The sequence below is a fragment of the Taudactylus pleione genome, unplaced genomic scaffold (assembly GCF_031769625.1).
Source record: "Taudactylus pleione unplaced genomic scaffold, aTauple2 ptg000418l, whole genome shotgun sequence".
Taxonomy (NCBI): Eukaryota; Metazoa; Chordata; class Amphibia; order Anura; family Myobatrachidae; genus Taudactylus; species Taudactylus pleione.
Genome location: NW_028284820.1, coordinates 455,943 through 474,029, shown reverse-complemented (window position 1 = coordinate 474,029; position 18,087 = coordinate 455,943). Strand labels below are relative to the sequence as shown.

Sequence of the window (18,087 nt, the reverse complement as noted above, 5' to 3'; positions counted from 1 at the left end):
CGATGTTTAGGCCCTGCGCACGTGCAGCGGCTGCACTGCGCCTGTGCAAGCCCCGGCGCGAGAGAGAAATTCAATCGCTCCGGGGCTCGCTGCCAACGGGGCGGCTGTCGATGTTGATCTACAGCTCGATGTTGATCTACAGCTTAGCTAGCGACCAGGAGGCCGCACTTCAAAACACAAGCGGCCGCCCACATTCAGAGCGACCGCTCGCATTCGATCGCCACTGAATGAGGGCCATAATGTGTTTCGGACAAAGGAAACAGACACCTCCTTGCTGAATCTGCGATCCCAGCGCTGCAACTGAGCTTGCAGCCTGGGATAACTATAGCCATCGATGGTCGTGATGGTTGCTCCTTTGGTCAGGCTGTTGGAGCTGAAGCTTATCGCAGCCTGGCCAAGTCATGGCAGCTTTAAGTCTGTGTCCGTCGACGCAGTCCCCAAATAAGCAATCATTTTTGTATGGTACTATTAAACTAACAATGAAATAATTCATCATGTGACCTCTGCTGGACTTAATACTTCCTAGTTTTCGGGGAGTGGTGGGTTGTGGTTCATAAGGGAAGGTCCATAGGTCTCCAAACACTTTCAGTCAGTCAGTACGTAGCTGGTAAAGTCGTCAAATTTGCTGGATATGTCCCAGGTGAAGTGGGTCAGGGGGCAGTCTCCGTATACAGGGAACCCGCGCTGTTCGGTGTCACCGATAAAAACATTGTGTACAAGGCTGAACGCACTGTCACACAAAGTCACCAGAGAAAATCACTCCAGCACACATTTAGCCCAGACATGGCTGTGGTTCCTGGTGCGATGTGCAGACCCCTCCCAGGGAAAAGCTTTTGTAAGGAAACATTTGGATTTTGTCTCTGTTTCAGATGTTGATGAATGCCAGAGCAACAACGGAGGATGTGACCATTTCTGCAGGAACACTGTGGGGAGTTTCGATTGCAGCTGCGGAGCCGGGTATAAGTTACTGACAGACGAAAGGTCCTGCCAAGGTATGTGATAAAGTAGGTGACCGATGGGGATAACCCATTCATTGCTGAGGGGACATTGGGCCTGATTCAGAGCCGGACGCTATTTGCGCTCGCTCGTCAAGAAAATAGGGGTGGCTATTCAAATGAACCGTTCACTGTTTGCGGTCTGTTCACGCCTCTAGGTCTGAACGAGCGTACAAAACTTGCGGTCGTTTTTTGGGAAACTACGCCCCCTGGCCGCTCGCATCCTACGTCATGTCCGCTATTTATTAGATTAATCGAGTACATCGAACAGGGTATGAACTGCTCGCTATTCTTGTGGTTGGTTTTTGCTACCACAATTTTGCGAGCAGTTCTGGGTTAAAAAAAACCCAGTGACGTGGTCAATGACGCTGCTGTTATAAATATGCACACCCATAAAACGCCCGTTTTGACCTTTAAGCACGCCTGCGATCGGATCTCCACTCCCCGTTTTCAAGCACCTTCCCCTGTTGCCACCCACATACGCCTCTATCTGTCACTCAAATTATCAGGCATTCGCTATTTTGCGAGCACATGAATTTCGGCCGCACTGACTGGTTCGCGCATGCGTATAACGATCCGTACGCATGCGCAGTTGGGCAAACATCGCTCAGAGCGAACGAGCTGCCGCTTACGAGTGGCTCTGAATCAGGCCCATTGTCTGAAGGAATTAAACTCTATCTGCAATCATGGGAATCATTGAAGGAACTGTCTCAAATCATCTCTCCTCCCTGCTCAGCTTGAAACAAATCTGCCACCTGCACATGGTCAAGGTAGCCATATTGTGCCTCAGTGATGTCACTAGAACCTGCTCAGTGATGTCACTAGCACCTGCTAAATTCCTAGGCAGAAAACTGACTTAGGGCCTGATTCAGCTTCAGACGGAATTGCAAAGCTGCTCGCAAGCAGCTTTTGCAATTCCGTCTGTGCTGATATGGTAATGCTGCAGGGGGCATCACGCCTCCAGCTGCATTACGTATCCAAGCTGGGTTGTCCAACGCAGCATCGGATACTCTGCGGGACACAGGCCGGCTAATGTGATCCATGGGCTGACGCTTGAGATGAGAGGAGGAAGCCAGGAAATCTCAGCCGACGGAGATCCTGGCCTCTTCCCTCCCCCAACGGCGGCGACACGGAGGCTATCGCCGCCCCCTCCCCGCCCACAAATGGCAGCAGACTGAACATCGGGAATCTGCGTTCAGCAGTGACTGCTGAATAAGACCCTTAGTCCTATAGAAAGCTCTATATTAGATGATGGAGATTCTCTATCTGGCATCACTCAGAAGCCTGGGGATAGATAAAGTGAACTGATTGGTGGGTATATTTACTAAATTGCGGGTTTTTAAAAGTGGACTTGTTGCCCATAGCAACCAATCCGATTCTAGCTATTATCTTCTAGAAGGTGCTAGATAAATAAGTAGAATCTGATTGGTTGCTATGGGCAACAACTCCACTTCTAAAAAGCCGCCCTTTAGTAAATATACCCCAAAAGGTCTTGACAAAGAACTATTGCCTCAAGGAAAATAAATGGCACAGTACGCTTTGCTGTTTATGTTTTTCCCTAACTGTATACACCTCAGCCTTTAGTTATTGTTGAAGAGATGTGCTGTATATTTTGTGCTGTTGGTGTGGAGAAAATACTCTTATTACACTTTACACTGTATGCGAGCTGCAATGAAAACTCATGGTCATCCTGAAGACTGTGTTTTGCCTTAATGATGATAATATGAATTTATGTCCTTATCGTGCAGTGCTGTTGAATTGTCTAATGAGTGATTAACGCCTTCTTGCCACTAATTGCAGATGTCGACGAATGCTCCTTTGAACGAACATGTGACCACACCTGCATTAATTACCCAGGATCCTTTGCCTGCACTTGTGACAAGGGGTACACTCTGTACGGAGTCACACACTGTGGAGGTAGGTTCCTCCTGGGATACAGGGGGGAGGGACACGATTTTAATTGGAATAGTTTCTTCTGTGTTTTGGATATTCTTCCAAAAAAGTAGAAGGAACATCAATATGTCTGCTATGGAGAAAAAAATTTATTATTGTATTTGTAGAATCAGAGGAAAAAATAAAATCTTTTAACCCGATCGCTAACTGCGGGCACAGAGTGGGGCCCATTCAGAGGAATTGCACGCAAGTTATGTTACACAACTGTGAGCAAGTACGGGTGGTTCGGAGACGTACACATTTCAGTCGCATCTCACTTGCGACTGAGTGGGTGTGACTTAGCGGCAACAGGAAATTCAGGGGCCTGATAAGTGTTCTGATGGTTTCGCCCACCGATGGTCATCCCTTCTCTTATACTGACCAGAGAGGTAGGGGCGGGGCTTCACAGGACACATCGGGTGGGCGGAGCTATTATCCCGCACCAGGGAGAAAGAAAAAGAAAACGTTGCAGGGCTTTGTGGCATCCGGGGCTTTTGCCATTGATGGAGAAGAACCATTGGATCTCCACCATCAATGGCAAAACTATCGATGGTTGTTAACCAAGGATGGGCGATGGCCATACCTACTGTCTGATCTCAGATGGATCTCTTACAGAGCTGGTGGAAATGCACGCTGACAGTGATGACAGCTGCATCCAAAAGATTATGGATGGGGGCGAAGAAGCGTGCACATTTATTTCTCTGCATGCTGTCTGGCCGCACATGTGTCCCGCATTTGTGTGGTCTGTGCAGAGAACTCAGTGAGTGATGTCACAGCAGGGGCGGAGTCACAGCCATACATATCGATCTCTGTTGGATTAGGTTATTCTCAGTGAATGATGTCACAGAAGGGGGCGGAGTCACAATCATACATATCGGTCTCTGTGGGATTAGGTTAGGCTCAATGAGTGATGTCACAGCAGGGGCGGAGTCACAACTATACATATCGGTCTCTGTGGGATTAAGTTAGGCTCACAGTGTGATGTCACAGCAGGGGCGGAGTCACAACTATACATATCTGTCTCTGTGGGATTAGGTTAGGCTCAGTGAGTGATGTCACAGAATGGGGAGGAGTCACAGCCATACATATCGGTCTCTGTGGGATTAGGTTAGGCTAAATGAGTGATGTCACAGCAGGGGCGGAGTCACAACTATACATATCGGTCTCTGTGGGATTAAGTTAGGCTCAATGTGTGATGTCACAGCTGGGGCGGAGTCACAACTATACATATCTGTCTCTGTGGGATTAGGTTAGGCTCAGTGAGTGATGTCACAGAATGGGGAAGAGTCACAGCTATACATATCGGTATTTGTGGGATTAGGTTAGGCTAAGTGAGTGATGTCACCGAAGGGGGAGGAGTCACAGCCATGCAGATCGGTCTCTATGGGATTAGGTTAGGCTCAGTGAGTGATGTCACAGCAGGGGCGGAGTCACAACCATACATATCGGTCTCTGTGGGATTAGGTTAGGTTCAGTGAGTGATGTCACAGCAGGGGCAGAGTCACAACTATACATATCGGTCTCTGTGGGATTAGGTTAGGCTCAGTGAGTGATGTCACAGAATGGGGAGGAGTCACAGCCATGCAGATCGGTCTCTGGGATTAGGTTAGGCTCAGTGAGTGATGTCACAGAATGGGGAGGTGTCACAGCTATACATATCGGTATTTGTGGGATTAGGTTAGGCTCAGTGAGTGATGTCACCGAAGGGGGAAGAGTCACAGCCATGCAGATCGGTCTCTGTGGGATTAGGTTAGGCTCAGTGAGTGATGTCACAGCAGGGGCGGAGTCACAGCTATACATATCGGTCTCTGTGGGATTAGGTTAGGTTCAGTGAGTGATGTCACAGCAGGGGCGGAGTCACAACCATACATATCGTTTTCTTTGGGATTAGGTTAGGCTCAGTAAATTTACTTTTTACTGGTACCCTGCTCCACTAGGGGAGGGAGTAGGCACTAAACTACACAAGCAATGCTGCATTTGTACACTAATATGGATTAATGAGGTTGGACAACCCCTTCCACAAAAAAAAAACATTATATGGGGAAGGGGGGTTTCCAACCAAAGTGGGCAAGTCAATGAAATATATATGTCTCTTAGGAGTATATTTACTAAAGTGCCGGTTTTTAGTTGTTGTTGTTGCCTAGAATCTGATTGGTGAAACTAGAATCTGATTTATTGCTATAGGCAACAACTCCACTTTTAAAAACCCGCACTTTGGTAATTATAGCCCTTAGTCTTAAAAGACGTCGTCACCAGCCCTGTGACCGTTGTGGTTTCTCACTGTTCAGATATTTAAGCAGGCGTAATATGAGCCCCAGTGGCAGCGCCTTATACAGGACCCCAGTCTATGTAGTTCAGTTACTGTGGAGTAATTTAGCTGCAAAGCACAGGGCTGTATAATTGTAATTACCAGACAATTAAGGCAGAAAACATCCAGTCTCGTTAGCAAGTCCAAGTCACTTCCTGTAAACAGCATGACGAGCCGGGATAAACGTTTGCTATTTATACCTGACTCCGGTAAGTCTGTTTGCGCAGTACACGCCACAATGGGTCCTATTATAGTAGAACGAGCGGAACATTCACTGCTGGGTGATAGATTTTCTCCCACTCACAGCAGTAGCTTCAGTGACCTTCACGGGCAGCGATGTGATCTCACCAATCCTCGTGTAAACACAGACAGCTACTGGTGATGTCACTGAGAGCAGCCAGGGGTCTCGCTAAATACACATGTGCATTCTCCACTTGTCTGTATCACGCCTGCAGCTAAATATGTAACCACACGTTAGGGTGCACAAACCTTGTGTCAAATTGCAAATTATTATTTTGTATTGTACAGCCATCCAATTTATAAAGGGTTTATGGAATATATTAAAGTTATACAAGAGTCACCAAGCCGCTAGTTTCTATATAGATAGTTGTTTAAATAAGTTTTTCTTTTTGCTGTATAATATATTACTGTTAGGGTATAGATAGAACAGAGCAATGTTCTTCAGCTCTCTAAAGAGATCAGTAATGTAATAATCTGCAGAATATATCACTATGTATGTCAGGAGGAATATGTGACAGCGCAATGATCTGCAGGTCTCTAGAGATGTCAGTATGTAATAAGCTTCTGAATATATCCTATCTATTTTGGGAATAACACTTTATAAATTATTAATAGAAAAAGTCTCAATGATCGCTATGCCATAGAGGAAATTCAAGGTTCTGAATGATACAAAAGTTTTGGTTCATACATTTAGTTAACGTCACAAAATAATAAAACTTTAGGGTTAAACGTTTGGTTTTGGTTTTTAATAGTTTTGAAAATAACAGTCTAATGGCCGGTACACACTAGACGATGTCTAGTGTGTACCGGCCTCGTTAGCAACGGGACCCTGACGATGGAATCCTGACAATGGATTTAAGATAGGCGTCGAAATACCAACGCCTATCTTAATCCCGACGCTGGAATCCAGGAGGACATGCCCGAACTAAGGTAAGCTGGGGCACCGCGGGTGTTAGCCTTGGGGGGAAGTGTGGAGGTTTAGGTAAGTTAGCGGGGTAAGTATTATGGGGGTTTTTTTTTGGGGGGGGGGAAGTTAGGGTCAGACACCACTGGGGGGTTAGGGTTGGGCACTAAGGGGTGAGGGTTAGGGTTAGGCACAAAGGGGGGAGACTTGGGTTTAGGCAGCTGGCATTACCCATTCCATTGCATATGATAAATGGTGCTCCAGCCAATCAGCTCCCAACTGTAATTTTTTCAAACAGATGACACTTGGGAGCTGATTGGCTGGAGCATCATTATTATACGGGACAAGTTTTGTCATTTATTGCGTATGATAAACCTCGCTGATAAATGGGCGTCTTAGAGACTTGGATAAATGAACCATTGTAAGTACATACAGTATAATAATAAAATAAACACACCACAAAGCCGGTATTATACGTGAAAAAGAAACCTTAAAACAAAACAATACAAATCTGTCTCCCCTGACGGAAGGGGGTTAAACCCTCGGAATCGCACCCTCTTTGGAAATAAAGTGTGATGTAACCGCATTGTAGACTTTTGCGGAGCAGCCTCTAACCACAGTGAAATCATAAAATGCCAAAATTACAATTTTCAGATGCCAAGTGGTTTCCTAGCGGTGCAGAAACTCTCCAGGTTTAGCAGTTTATTGAACCAGTTGTTGACTAGATGGAAAATCTCCGGCTCTGTGAAAGTGCCGATTGTCGGCGGACTGGTGTGGACTGAGCTGTCCGTTTCTCAGAGCCCAAAATATGCGCTGAACGTTTTCCCAAAACTGAGCCGTCTGGAAAGTTGGCACAGTGCGTCTTCCATGTACCAACAGGCTATTGGTTTAAAGGGGTAACGTCTCTATTTGTATCCTCTGTATTCATTAATAGACAACCAGCAGAAAATAGAGGCAATACATAAACTAGAACTCTCTACTAACTACATACACGCAGACAGGTTTTATAGCCTTCATCATCAGTTTGTATATTACACTTTAAAAGAAAGGAAAAAAAAATAATAATTTCAGCAAGGAGTCTTCTTTGTTCTTTATATGTACAGCGCAGGGCGAAATACCCCGACCAGCACTCAGCAACAAGTTCATCACAAAATACCTAAAGATCATATGTTGAGTGATGTGTCAGTGAGGACAGGGCTGCATGTGACAGGGGCAGTGACATGATGTGAGGAGGGGAATGGAGGCAGCAGGAAGCCACAGACTGAGAGTTATATAGTGGTAGGAGCAGGATCCCCCAGCAGTACAGAGTATATCAGGAGATGAATGATGTGTTAGTGAGGACAGGGCTGCATGTGACGGGGCAGTGACATGATGTGAGGAGGGGAATGGAGACAGCAGGAAGCCACAGCCTGAGAGTTATATAGTGGGAGGAGCAGGGTCCCCAGCAGCACAGAGTATATCAGGAGATGAGTGATGTGTCATTGAGGACAGGGCTGCATGTGACAGGGGCAGTGACATGATGTGAGGAGGGGAATGGAGGCAGCAGGATGTCACAGACTGAGAGTTATATAGTGGAAAAAGCAGGGTCCCCAGCAGCACAGAGTATATCAGGAGATGAGTGATGTGTTAGTGAGGACAGGGCTGTATGTGACAGGGGCAGTGACATGATGTGAGGAGGGGGATGGAGGCAGCAGGAAGCCACAGGCTAAGAGTTATATAGTGGAAGGAGCAGGGTCCCCAGCAGCACAGAGTATATCAGGAGATGAGTGATGTGTCAGTGAGGACAGGGCTGCATGTGACAGGGGCAGTGACATGATGTGAGGAGGGAAATGGAGGCAGCAGGATGTCACAGACTGAGAGTTATATAATGGAAGGAGCAGGGTCCCCCAGCAGCACAGAGTATATCAGGAGATGAGTGATTTGTCAGTGAGGGCAGGGCTGCATGTGACAGGGGCAGTGACATGATGTGAGGAGGGGAATGGAGGCAGCGGGAAGCCACAGACTGGGAGTTATATAGTGGAAGGAGCAGGGGCCCCCAGCAGCACAGAGTATATCAGGAGATGAGTGATGTGTTAGTGAGGACAGGGCTGCATGTGACATGATGTGAGGAGAGGAATGGAGACAGCAGGAAGCCACAGACAGTTATATAGTAGAAGGAGCAGGGTCCCCAGCAGCACAGAGTATATCAGGAGATGAGTGATGTGTTAGTGAGGACAGGGCTGTATGTGACAGGGGCAGTGACATGATGTGAGGAGGGGGATGGAGGCAGCAGGAAGCCACAGGCTGAGAGTTATATAGTGGAAGGAGCAGGGTCCCCAGCAGCACAGAGTATATCAGGAGATGAGTGATGTGTCAGTGAGGACAGGGCTGCATGTGACAGGAGCAGTGACATGATGTGAGGAGGGGAATGGAGGCAGCAGGAAGCCACAGACTGAGAGTTATATAATGGAAGGAGCAGGGTCCCCCAGCAGCACAGAGTATATCAGGAGATGAGTGATGTGTTAGTGAGGGCAGGGCTGCATGTGACAGGGGCAGTGACATGATGTGAGGAGGGGAATGGAGGCAGCAGGAAGCCACAGACTGGGAGTTATATAGTGGAAGGAGCAGGGTCCCCCAGCACATACATGCCTACCCTCCCGGTTTTCGCGGGAGGCTCCCGATTTTTCGGGTAACCCCCAGCACCCCCGGAAGGGTAGGCATTTCTCCCGCATTCTGCCCACTTCCTAGTGAAGTGGGCAGAATTAGGAGAATACCCGCGGCAATCGCGGGTCTCCGTGAAGGGGGCGGGGCTTAAGCTGTGATTCTGCATGAATCACAGCATTTGGCCCCGCCCCCTATGTAAATTGTGCCCAATCGTGACAATTTTACCGCGAGGGGGCGGGGCTTAATGACGCGAATCGTCAAGCCCCGCCCCCGTCGGCCCCCTGCTGCATCTCTTACCCGGGCTTCTCCCGGGAAGAGAATGTTAAAGGTAGGCAACCCTGCCCCAGCAGCACGGAGTATATCAGGAGATGAGTGATGTGTTATTGAGGACAGGGCTGCATGTGACATGATGTGAGGAGAGGAATGGAGACAGCAGGAAGCCACAGACAGTTATATAGTAGAAGGAGCAGGGTCCCCAGCAGCACAGAGTATATCAGGAGATGAGTGATGTGTCAGTGAGGACAGGAGCAGTGACATGATATGATGTGAGGAGGGGAATGGAGGCAGCAGGAAGCCACAGACTGAGTTATATAGTGGAAGGAGCAAGGTCCCCCAGCAGCACAGAGTATATCAGGAGATGAGTGATGTGTCAGTGAGGATAGGGCTGCATGTGACAGGGGCAGTGACATGATGTGAGGAGGGGAATGGAGGCAGCAGGATGTCACAGACTGAGAGTTATATACTGGAAGGAGCAGGGTCCCCAGCAGCACAGAGTATATCAGGAGATGTGATGGGTTGGTGAGGACAGGGCTGCATGTGACAGGAGCAGTGACATGATGTGAGGAGGGGAATGGAGACAGCAGGAAGCCACAGACAGAGTTATATATTGGAAGCAGCAGGGCCCCCAGAAGCACAGAGTATATCAGGAGATGAATGATATGTTAGTGAGGAGAGGGCTGCATGCGAGGAGGCAGCAGGAAGACACAGACAGTGAATTATATAGTGGAAGAAGCAGGATTCGCAGCAGCACAGAATATATCAGGAGATGCATGATATGTTAGTGAGGAGAGGGCTGCATGTGAGGAGGCAGCAGGAAGACACAGACAGTGAATTATATAGTGGAAGAAGCAGGGTTCGCGGCAGCACAGAGTATATCCGGAGATAAGTGATGTGAGTCTCCTATCCCTGGTGTTGGAGGATTATTCTGTTAAAAGCCACTTTATAGTAAACAAAATTCATACATTCAAGTTATTTTTAGAGTCTAGCTCCACATTATATCTTGTCTGGTGATCTATAAGGGAATCTGTCTGAATCTGCCTCCACTGGTTTTAATATCTATTTTGCAGACATCAATGAATGTAGCATCAACAACGGGGGTTGTGAACAGATGTGCGTGAATACAGTGGGTGACTACTACTGCCAGTGTCCCCCACGCTACAAATTGCACTGGAACCGCAAGGACTGTGTGGGTAAGAAACCACGACCCCTCCCTGCAGACATCTCCATCTGGATATAAGCCCCTCCTCTTTCCCCCCCCCAAACATTTCCTGTCTGTGATATTATAGATTAGTAAATCAGCATGACTATCCTCCCACATATGTTGTCTCATGTTAGGAACAACAAAATTATTATTTTTTTGTTCATGTGGAAAAAAAAACAGGAGATACTTCATAATTGCAATCTTTCTTTTCATCTTGTGTGTGGTGAATGTTCTGCATGTATGCATGTATGTGATCTCTGTGGTACATGACACTGTATTAATGCTGGTCTGTGTTCCATGCTCACTACATGCTCGTTCCTTGCACTGCATGCTGGGAATCACCCCTAAAGCTGCCATTTTGTTTTTGTGACATCATTATAGGAAATGAAAACACATCTATGCTCAGGGTAAAGGTCTGATTACAATATAGATTTCTCAGGTCGGACTAGAGCTAAGTAAAACGCAATGGAGAATGCTGGCGCTCCTGTATATAAATAAATGCTAATGAAGTAGAAAGGCTTTACTTGAGCAACTGGCCAACTGTGACTGTTTTGCAGCATTCTGCCTCGTTCTCGAGGGTGAGCCAGTAATAACAGACTTCATATATAAGCAATGTAAGACATTCACACGTTTCCAGCAAGCTGACAGGGTAACCGTTTCCACACAGAGGGCCTGATTCAGAGCCGCTCGTAAGCGGCCGCTCGTTCGCTCCGAGCGATGTTCGCACATCTGCGCATGCGTATGGGTCGTAATGTGCATGTGCCAACCAGTCTGTGCGGTCGGAAATCGAGCGCTCGCAAAATAGCGAGTGCCTGTTATTTGAGTGACAGGATGAGGCGTTTGTGGGTGGTAACAGGGGAAGGTGCTTGAAAACGGGGAGTGGAGATCCGAACGCAGGCGTGCCAAACGGTCAAAACGGACGTTTTAAGGGTGTGCATAATTAACAAAGCAGCGTCACCGGCCACGTCACTTGGTTGTCTCTTAGCCTGAAATGTTCGCATGATTGCGGTAGGAAAATCCAACCACAAGCACTGCGAGCAGTTCAGACGCCTTTCCATGTACTCGATTAATCTAATAAATAGCGGAGATGACGTAGCATGCGAGCGGCCAGGGGGCGTCTTTACAAACTAGCGAGCGCATGTTTCGTTTGCTCGCTCACACATAGAGGCGTCAACAGACCGCAAAGAGCGAGCGCTCAATTTAAATAGCCGGCCCCTTTTTCTGAACGAGCGAGTGCAAATAGCATCCGGCTCTGAATCAGGCCCAGAGTTCAATACAGAAATATGCTGCATCCAAGAATTGGGGCAGACGAGCAATAAACAATATTAGCTGGAATCTTGTGTTCTGACTGTGCCCTGACTCTCATCCTCAGCCCAATGTTCATAGCTGTAAGCTCTGACGAGCAGGGCCCTCTTCCCTCATGTGCTTTTCTCCCCCCACTTATTCCATCATCTCCTCCCCACTGCCAACATCGGCACCTTGTAGTCCACGTTCTGCCATGTTTTGTACCGTAAAGCCGCATACACACTAGACCAGGGGGTCCTCAACCTTGGCCCTCCAGCTGCTGTGAACTACACATCCCAGCATGCACTGCCACCTTTTTGATATAACAGCATGCTAAAACTATGGCAGTGCATGCTGGGATGTGTAGTTCCACAGCAGCTGGAGGGCCAAGGTGGAAGACCCCTTCACTAGACGATGTGTGTATGCAGCGTCATCGTCAGTGGCGGGCCCGGCATGTGGTGCCAGCATCGGCAAGTGTATACACACTTGCCGTTGCCGACTAGCGATGAACGACGGGGGGGCGGCGGAGCCATGCTGTATTCAGCAGCATGACAATGCTCACAATATCCCCAGATTGGGCTGCATGTACAGCCAACTGGGGATATCGTTAACCACCCGCATCGTTGGTCGTTCAGGGCATACACACTGGACGATATGTGAACGATATATCTTTGAAAGTTATCGTTCAGTTTTATCGTCTAGTGTGTATACCCCATAAGTCTGTTTTTTTTCTTGCTTTGTTACTGTTTCTGTGCTTTGTAAGGAGTTTTATATGGCACCTTTTTGGTGCCATATAAAAAAAAAAACGGATGATAATATAGTGTTTCTATACCAGTATAATGACTGCCCAACGCAACCTCTAATTTTCATTGCCAATTTTGCCCTGTTTAAAGACATTTCATTAATGTTTTCACTGAGGTTAAATCCAAACTAACTGAACTGAGAAAAGTTTGAACTGTTCTATAAATCATTGTCTCCTGTGACACGGGCCAGAGGTAAGTGTGTGATGGGCTGCTTTAATGTGTGTATTTCCATTCCAATGTGCTTACAGTGATGTCAGACATGAAACTGCTCACTGTTCAGGTGCTGTGAACCTACAAACCCTGGGCTGTGTATCTCAGATAACTCTCTCCCTGTAAATTTATATTTTATGTGTAATAATGTCTATTGGATTTTTTTTTTTGTCTCTGGAATACTGGAAAAACAGACTCGTTACCCAAAAATTTCCCCAGGCAAGGAGAATCCTCAGGCGGCTTGGTGGGATATAGTATAATATCACCAATATGCTCCCATGTGTTTTATCTTGTCTAGAGGTAGAGAGATCCGTCTCGGACTCTGAGCCCCCCAAAGCCCTCCTGCAATGTATTAAGAATGGTGGAAGTGAGCGATGTTTCCTAAACTGCCAGTCTCGCGTCTACTCCTCTCCAGGTGAGTACATACGTGAGACGGGTGATGGTCCTAGAGGTCGTCAGACTACATCCAAGATTTTGTCACATTTGCAGAATCTTCAGGATTTCATTTGCTATTTTGATTAAAGAGTTATTTTGGAGTTTTCATTGGGTCTAGAGACCACCTTTCAGACACTTGCTTTCATTGTCTAACTTGCACTAGGCAGATAAAAGCTGACTGCTGATTGGTTGAGGGTTACTGTTAATGCTATGTGCCAGGTTGTGTATAAGAAACTGTTTGATCACACAGTTACGACCTGTCTGTCAAATTGTAGCACCAGTTGGGTTCATTTGCTATATTGCATTCAGGTGAAACGTTTGCAGCGGATCACAGCAACCAATTATACAGTTGCTTTCACTGTCTAATATGCACTGGGAAGATAAAAGCTCATCGATGATTGGTTGCTGTGGGTCACTGTCAGTCAGTGTCGGACGGGGAATGAAGGGCCTACCAGGGTAATACAGTGGTGGTGAGGGGCATGCTTAAGGGGCTTGGCTTACAATTAGAGAGTGTATGGTCTGGGCTCCTTTATAAATATATATAGTAAATACATGCATGATAATGTACCAGAGTTATTAGAGCAATGCACTGTAGTGAACGCACCATAGTTCTGGCAATGTAGGGAATGAGCTCTCAGGCAGTGAGGCCCACTAGGGATTTCTCATGTACCCCCCTGCGGCCTAGTCCAACCCTTCTGCCAGTTTTCCACTTACATGCAATGTTAGTAAATGAAACTGAATGTTGCTGCTATTTGACAGACAGGTTGTGAACGACTGGCCTGTTGGTTTCCATAGTTACCACAGTCACTGACAGTAGTGCTTCCATAATCACAATGTAATTGGATATCTATAGACAGTGCTTAGAAATGATGATAACTGTGGTTACCTAATCATAATAATTACATGACAGAAACAGTGGGGCTGATGGGGAATTGGACTTTTCTAAGGTTTGCAATAGCGTACAATGGTGTCTATTCACTAAGCCTTGGAGAGAGATAAAATGGAGAAAGAGAAGTCCCAGCCGACCAGCTCCTAACTGTGAGTTTACAGGCTGTGTTTGAAAAATGACAGTCAGGAGCTGATTGGTTCGTACTTATCTTTATCAATTTTATCTCTCTCCAATCAGCTCCTGACTGTCATTTTTCAAACACCGCCTGTAAACTGACAGTTAGGAGCTGGTTGGCTGGGACTTACCTTTCTCCATGTTATCTCTCTACAAGGGCTTAGGGGTCTATTTACTAAGCAGTGTTAGGAGACAGAGGGTCTCATTCAGACCCGCTCGTGAGCGCAGGACGCTCGCAAGCGGGTCGATGGTACCCAAATACGCATGCGCACGACGGAGGGAGCTCCGTCGTGCGCATGCGCGAGACCCGCATAGCAACAGCCAAGCTCTCGCACCAAAGGGGGCGTGCTGTCGATGGTGAGTGACAGCACGCCCCCTTTGGTGGGCGTGCCGGGGCGTAGCTGCCAGACGGAGGCGTTCCCATGGGAACGCCTACCGTCTGAGTCCGGCCCCACTGACATCACTAGTGATGTCAGTGGGAGTGATTTTGGCTCTGATAGAGTGATTTTGGCTCTGATAGATTTGGCTCTGGAGTGATTTTGGCTCTGATAGATTTGGCTCTGGAGTGATTTTGGCTCTGATAGAGCCAAAATCACTCCAGGGCTTGCGGCAGCGAGACCCTACTGCAGGGTCTCGTCGTAAGCCCGATGGTCGCGATGGTCTTGACCATCGTGACCATAGTCATGGACGCTCGCATAAGCTGTGGGTGGTAACCCACAGCTATGCGAGCGTCCAAAAGGCCGCTCCAAATTTAAATAGGACGGCCCTGATTCAGAGCGAGCGCTCTGGTCAGAGCGTCCGTCTCTGAATCAGGGACTGACCATCGCGACCATCGGGCTTGCGACAAGACCCTTGCAGTAGGGTCTCGTTGCCGCAAGCCCTGGAGTGCTTTTGGCTCTATCAGAGCCAAAAGCACTCTCACTGACATCACTTGTGATGTCAGTGGGGCCGGCCCCATATGGCAGCCACGCCCCCGGCATCGACATCGACAGCACGCCCCTTTGGTGCGAGACCCATAACCACGGCTTGGCAGTCGTTATTCGGGTCTCGCGCATGCGCACGACGGAGCCGCCTCATCGTGGCCAACATCGACCCGCTTGCGAGCGGGTCTGAATTAGGCCCAGAGTGAAAAGTGATAAGAAAGTGATAAGGTGCCAGCCAATCAGCTCCCAACTGTCATCTCACAGGCTGTGTTTGAAAAATGACAGTTGGGAGCTGACCATATCACTTTTCACTCTGTCTCCTAACACTGCTTAGTACATAGACCCCTTAGTGACTAGACCCTAATATGCTAATTGGTTCTGCACATGCCCAGTAAATAGGCTGTAGGCATATGTACGTGTGCTGATTTGTACGAATCTGGCACGCACGGCTGGAGACAGGAGAGTCAGAGGGGGCAGGAAAGAATATAATATTTAATATAGGCTGAGAAACCGGAAAATGGCGTGTTTCGGTACCTGCGTCTAAATGCAGACCGCACAGAACAGTGTGTACACCTGTCAAAGCCATGTCTATTATGGGTAGTTGAGGGTTGGTGCAAATACGCTGAAGCTCAGAGGCGTTATCCTCGCTGCTTATGCCTATAACATATGAATTTACTGGAATATATGCACAAGATTATTTTTTTCTCAGCACGCAGGAAGGACCGTTATACCTGCTGGGTTTTTATGGATTTTTCCCTTTTTTTTTTTTTTATTACATTTTTTTCAAACTTAGGCTCATATTCAATTAGCGGCGAAAACAGCTGTTTTTCGCCCCCCAAAAAAACAGCGACATTTTTGCCAGAAAACAGGCGAAAACGTCAACGGGCGAAAAAAAACTGGAGAGAAGTTTTCTCCATCCCAGACCAGGAGAAAGAAAATGCAAAATCCCTATTTTTTGGCTAAAAATGTGGTGATTTCTTTCTGAACCCTTTGAACACCCCCCTGATGATAAATTACTGGGAAAAAAATTGTAAGTGGCGCACTTTGTCAAAAAATGACGGCGCAAATTTTGGGCGGTATGGATGCGTCAAGTGTTTTAAACATCGCACATCAGGCGATTTTTTAAAAGTTTTTTTAAATTGCGTTTTTACGACACGAAAATATACTTGCACCCATTTTAATGTACCCCCAATTTACGTTGGACAGTAATTTCCTGAAAAAAAATTTGCTTTTTATCTTTTTGCCACAATTTTTTTTTTCCGCGTAACATTTGTGCTACGTAACTTACAATTATTTTTTTCTGTAATTTATCATTGGGGGGGAGGTTTGAAAAAAAGGTTTTGAAAGAAATCCCCACATTTTTAGACAAAAATAGGGATTTTGCTTTTTTTTTTTTATCCTGCTCTGGGATGGAGAAAACTTTTCCGCAGTTCTTTTTCGCTTGTTGTCGTTTTCTGGTGAAAATTTCCCTTTTTTTGTCGGAAAATGGAAAATGGCGAAAAAAAAACGCCATTTTCTACGCTAATTGAATACGGCCCTAAGTAGAAATGTGTAAATAGCCATAAAAACAAGTGTTTAAAAAATTGGATGTGAATGTATCTGATATATGTCTGACCTCAACCTGACGCAAATGCACTGGCGCAAGCTAGATGCAATTGCCTCTTATTTATTTAATACATTTTACATCTCAAACTCAGAATCAACCCCACTGTGTCTGAGATTTCAACAGCCAATTTCATCCAGAAAGTCCTACGCCAGTTATTATGTTGCCATGTTGTTGTACCCAGCGTAATGGTTTTCATTGCCTTGTGCAGATAGAACACACGTGCTGTAAGCCAATCAGATATTAGTTATACTCATGCTTGCCAAGTCTCCCAAAATGTCCAGGTGGGTCCCATATTTCCGGGGGGCTCTTCCGGACTCCCTAAAGAGTGGGAAAGTTTCCCGCACGCTGCAGCACAGGGGTTTGATATCGCGGCCCCGCTTCTGCTGCAGAATGCCGCAAACCTGTTGGATATAATGGTACTCAGTGGCTCAAAATTAATTTTACAGCAGTAGTAAGTACCACCCGTCTCACCTGGTGTGTGTGATTAAAGCCTCCATCTGTAAGAGTCTTATATATATATTTTCTTTATAGGGCTGCAAGACTCCTACACTGTAATCTGTGGAAAAACAAAACGCCTCAGAGCCAACGAAACGCTGAGCTCAGGTGACTGGACGCCCCTTTATTGTGTGTTATATTAGTACATGCAATACTATTATATGACTATGTCATGTGTACCTTGCAAAACGGAACAGTGATAATAAAGCTTATAACATTGGATTTTAGACCTCCCACCAATTAAGAAAATAACATAAAAGAGTAATTTTGCCAACCACTAATTATAGAGAGAAGCAGGATTTGTCTCTAAAGAGTGTTACGAAGTTGATGGAACCCTCAGCAGCAATTTCATCTGTTATAGATTTGTCCACATCTATCCGCAAATTGTGCCAATTTGCCCTGTTTAGCGTGCAACGGACTTTGCGGCTTAGCTGCATCATAACACTAATCCTAAGTACTTAGGGTGTGATTCAGCATCGGACGGAATTGCAAAGCAGCACGCAGGCAGGCACACAGGCAGCACACAGGCAGACAGCACACAGGCAGGTACGCACACAGGCAGCACACAGGCAGCACACAGGCAGACAGCACACAGGCAGGTACGCACACAGGCAGGCACCACACAGGCAGGTACGCACACAGGCAGCACACAGGCAACACACAGGCAGACAGCACGCAGGCAGGTACGCACACAGGCAACACCCAGGCAGCACACAGGCAGACAGCACGCAGGCAGGCACCACACAGGCAGGTACGCACACAGGCA

The 18,087-nt window shown here is 46.9% G+C and overlaps 1 protein-coding gene across 3 annotated transcripts in view; it reads left to right on the top strand.

The window, feature by feature from the left end:
* SCUBE2 (signal peptide, CUB domain and EGF like domain containing 2) overlaps positions 1 to 18,087 on the top strand; it is a 118,298-nt gene that overhangs the window by 42,258 nt on the left and 57,953 nt on the right. For 2 of the 3 annotated variants that reach the window (XM_088447100.1, XM_088447099.1), the window contains exons 9-13: positions 870 to 992; positions 2,796 to 2,912; positions 10,369 to 10,491; positions 13,098 to 13,214; positions 17,358 to 17,429. In XM_088447100.1, the coding sequence (XP_088303226.1) occupies positions 870 to 992; positions 2,796 to 2,912; positions 10,369 to 10,491; positions 13,098 to 13,214; positions 17,358 to 17,429 (552 nt within the window). The remainder of the gene's footprint in view (positions 1 to 869; positions 993 to 2,795; positions 2,913 to 10,368; positions 10,492 to 13,097; positions 13,215 to 17,357; positions 17,430 to 18,087) is intronic. The other variant, XM_088447101.1, reaches the window with a different exon arrangement.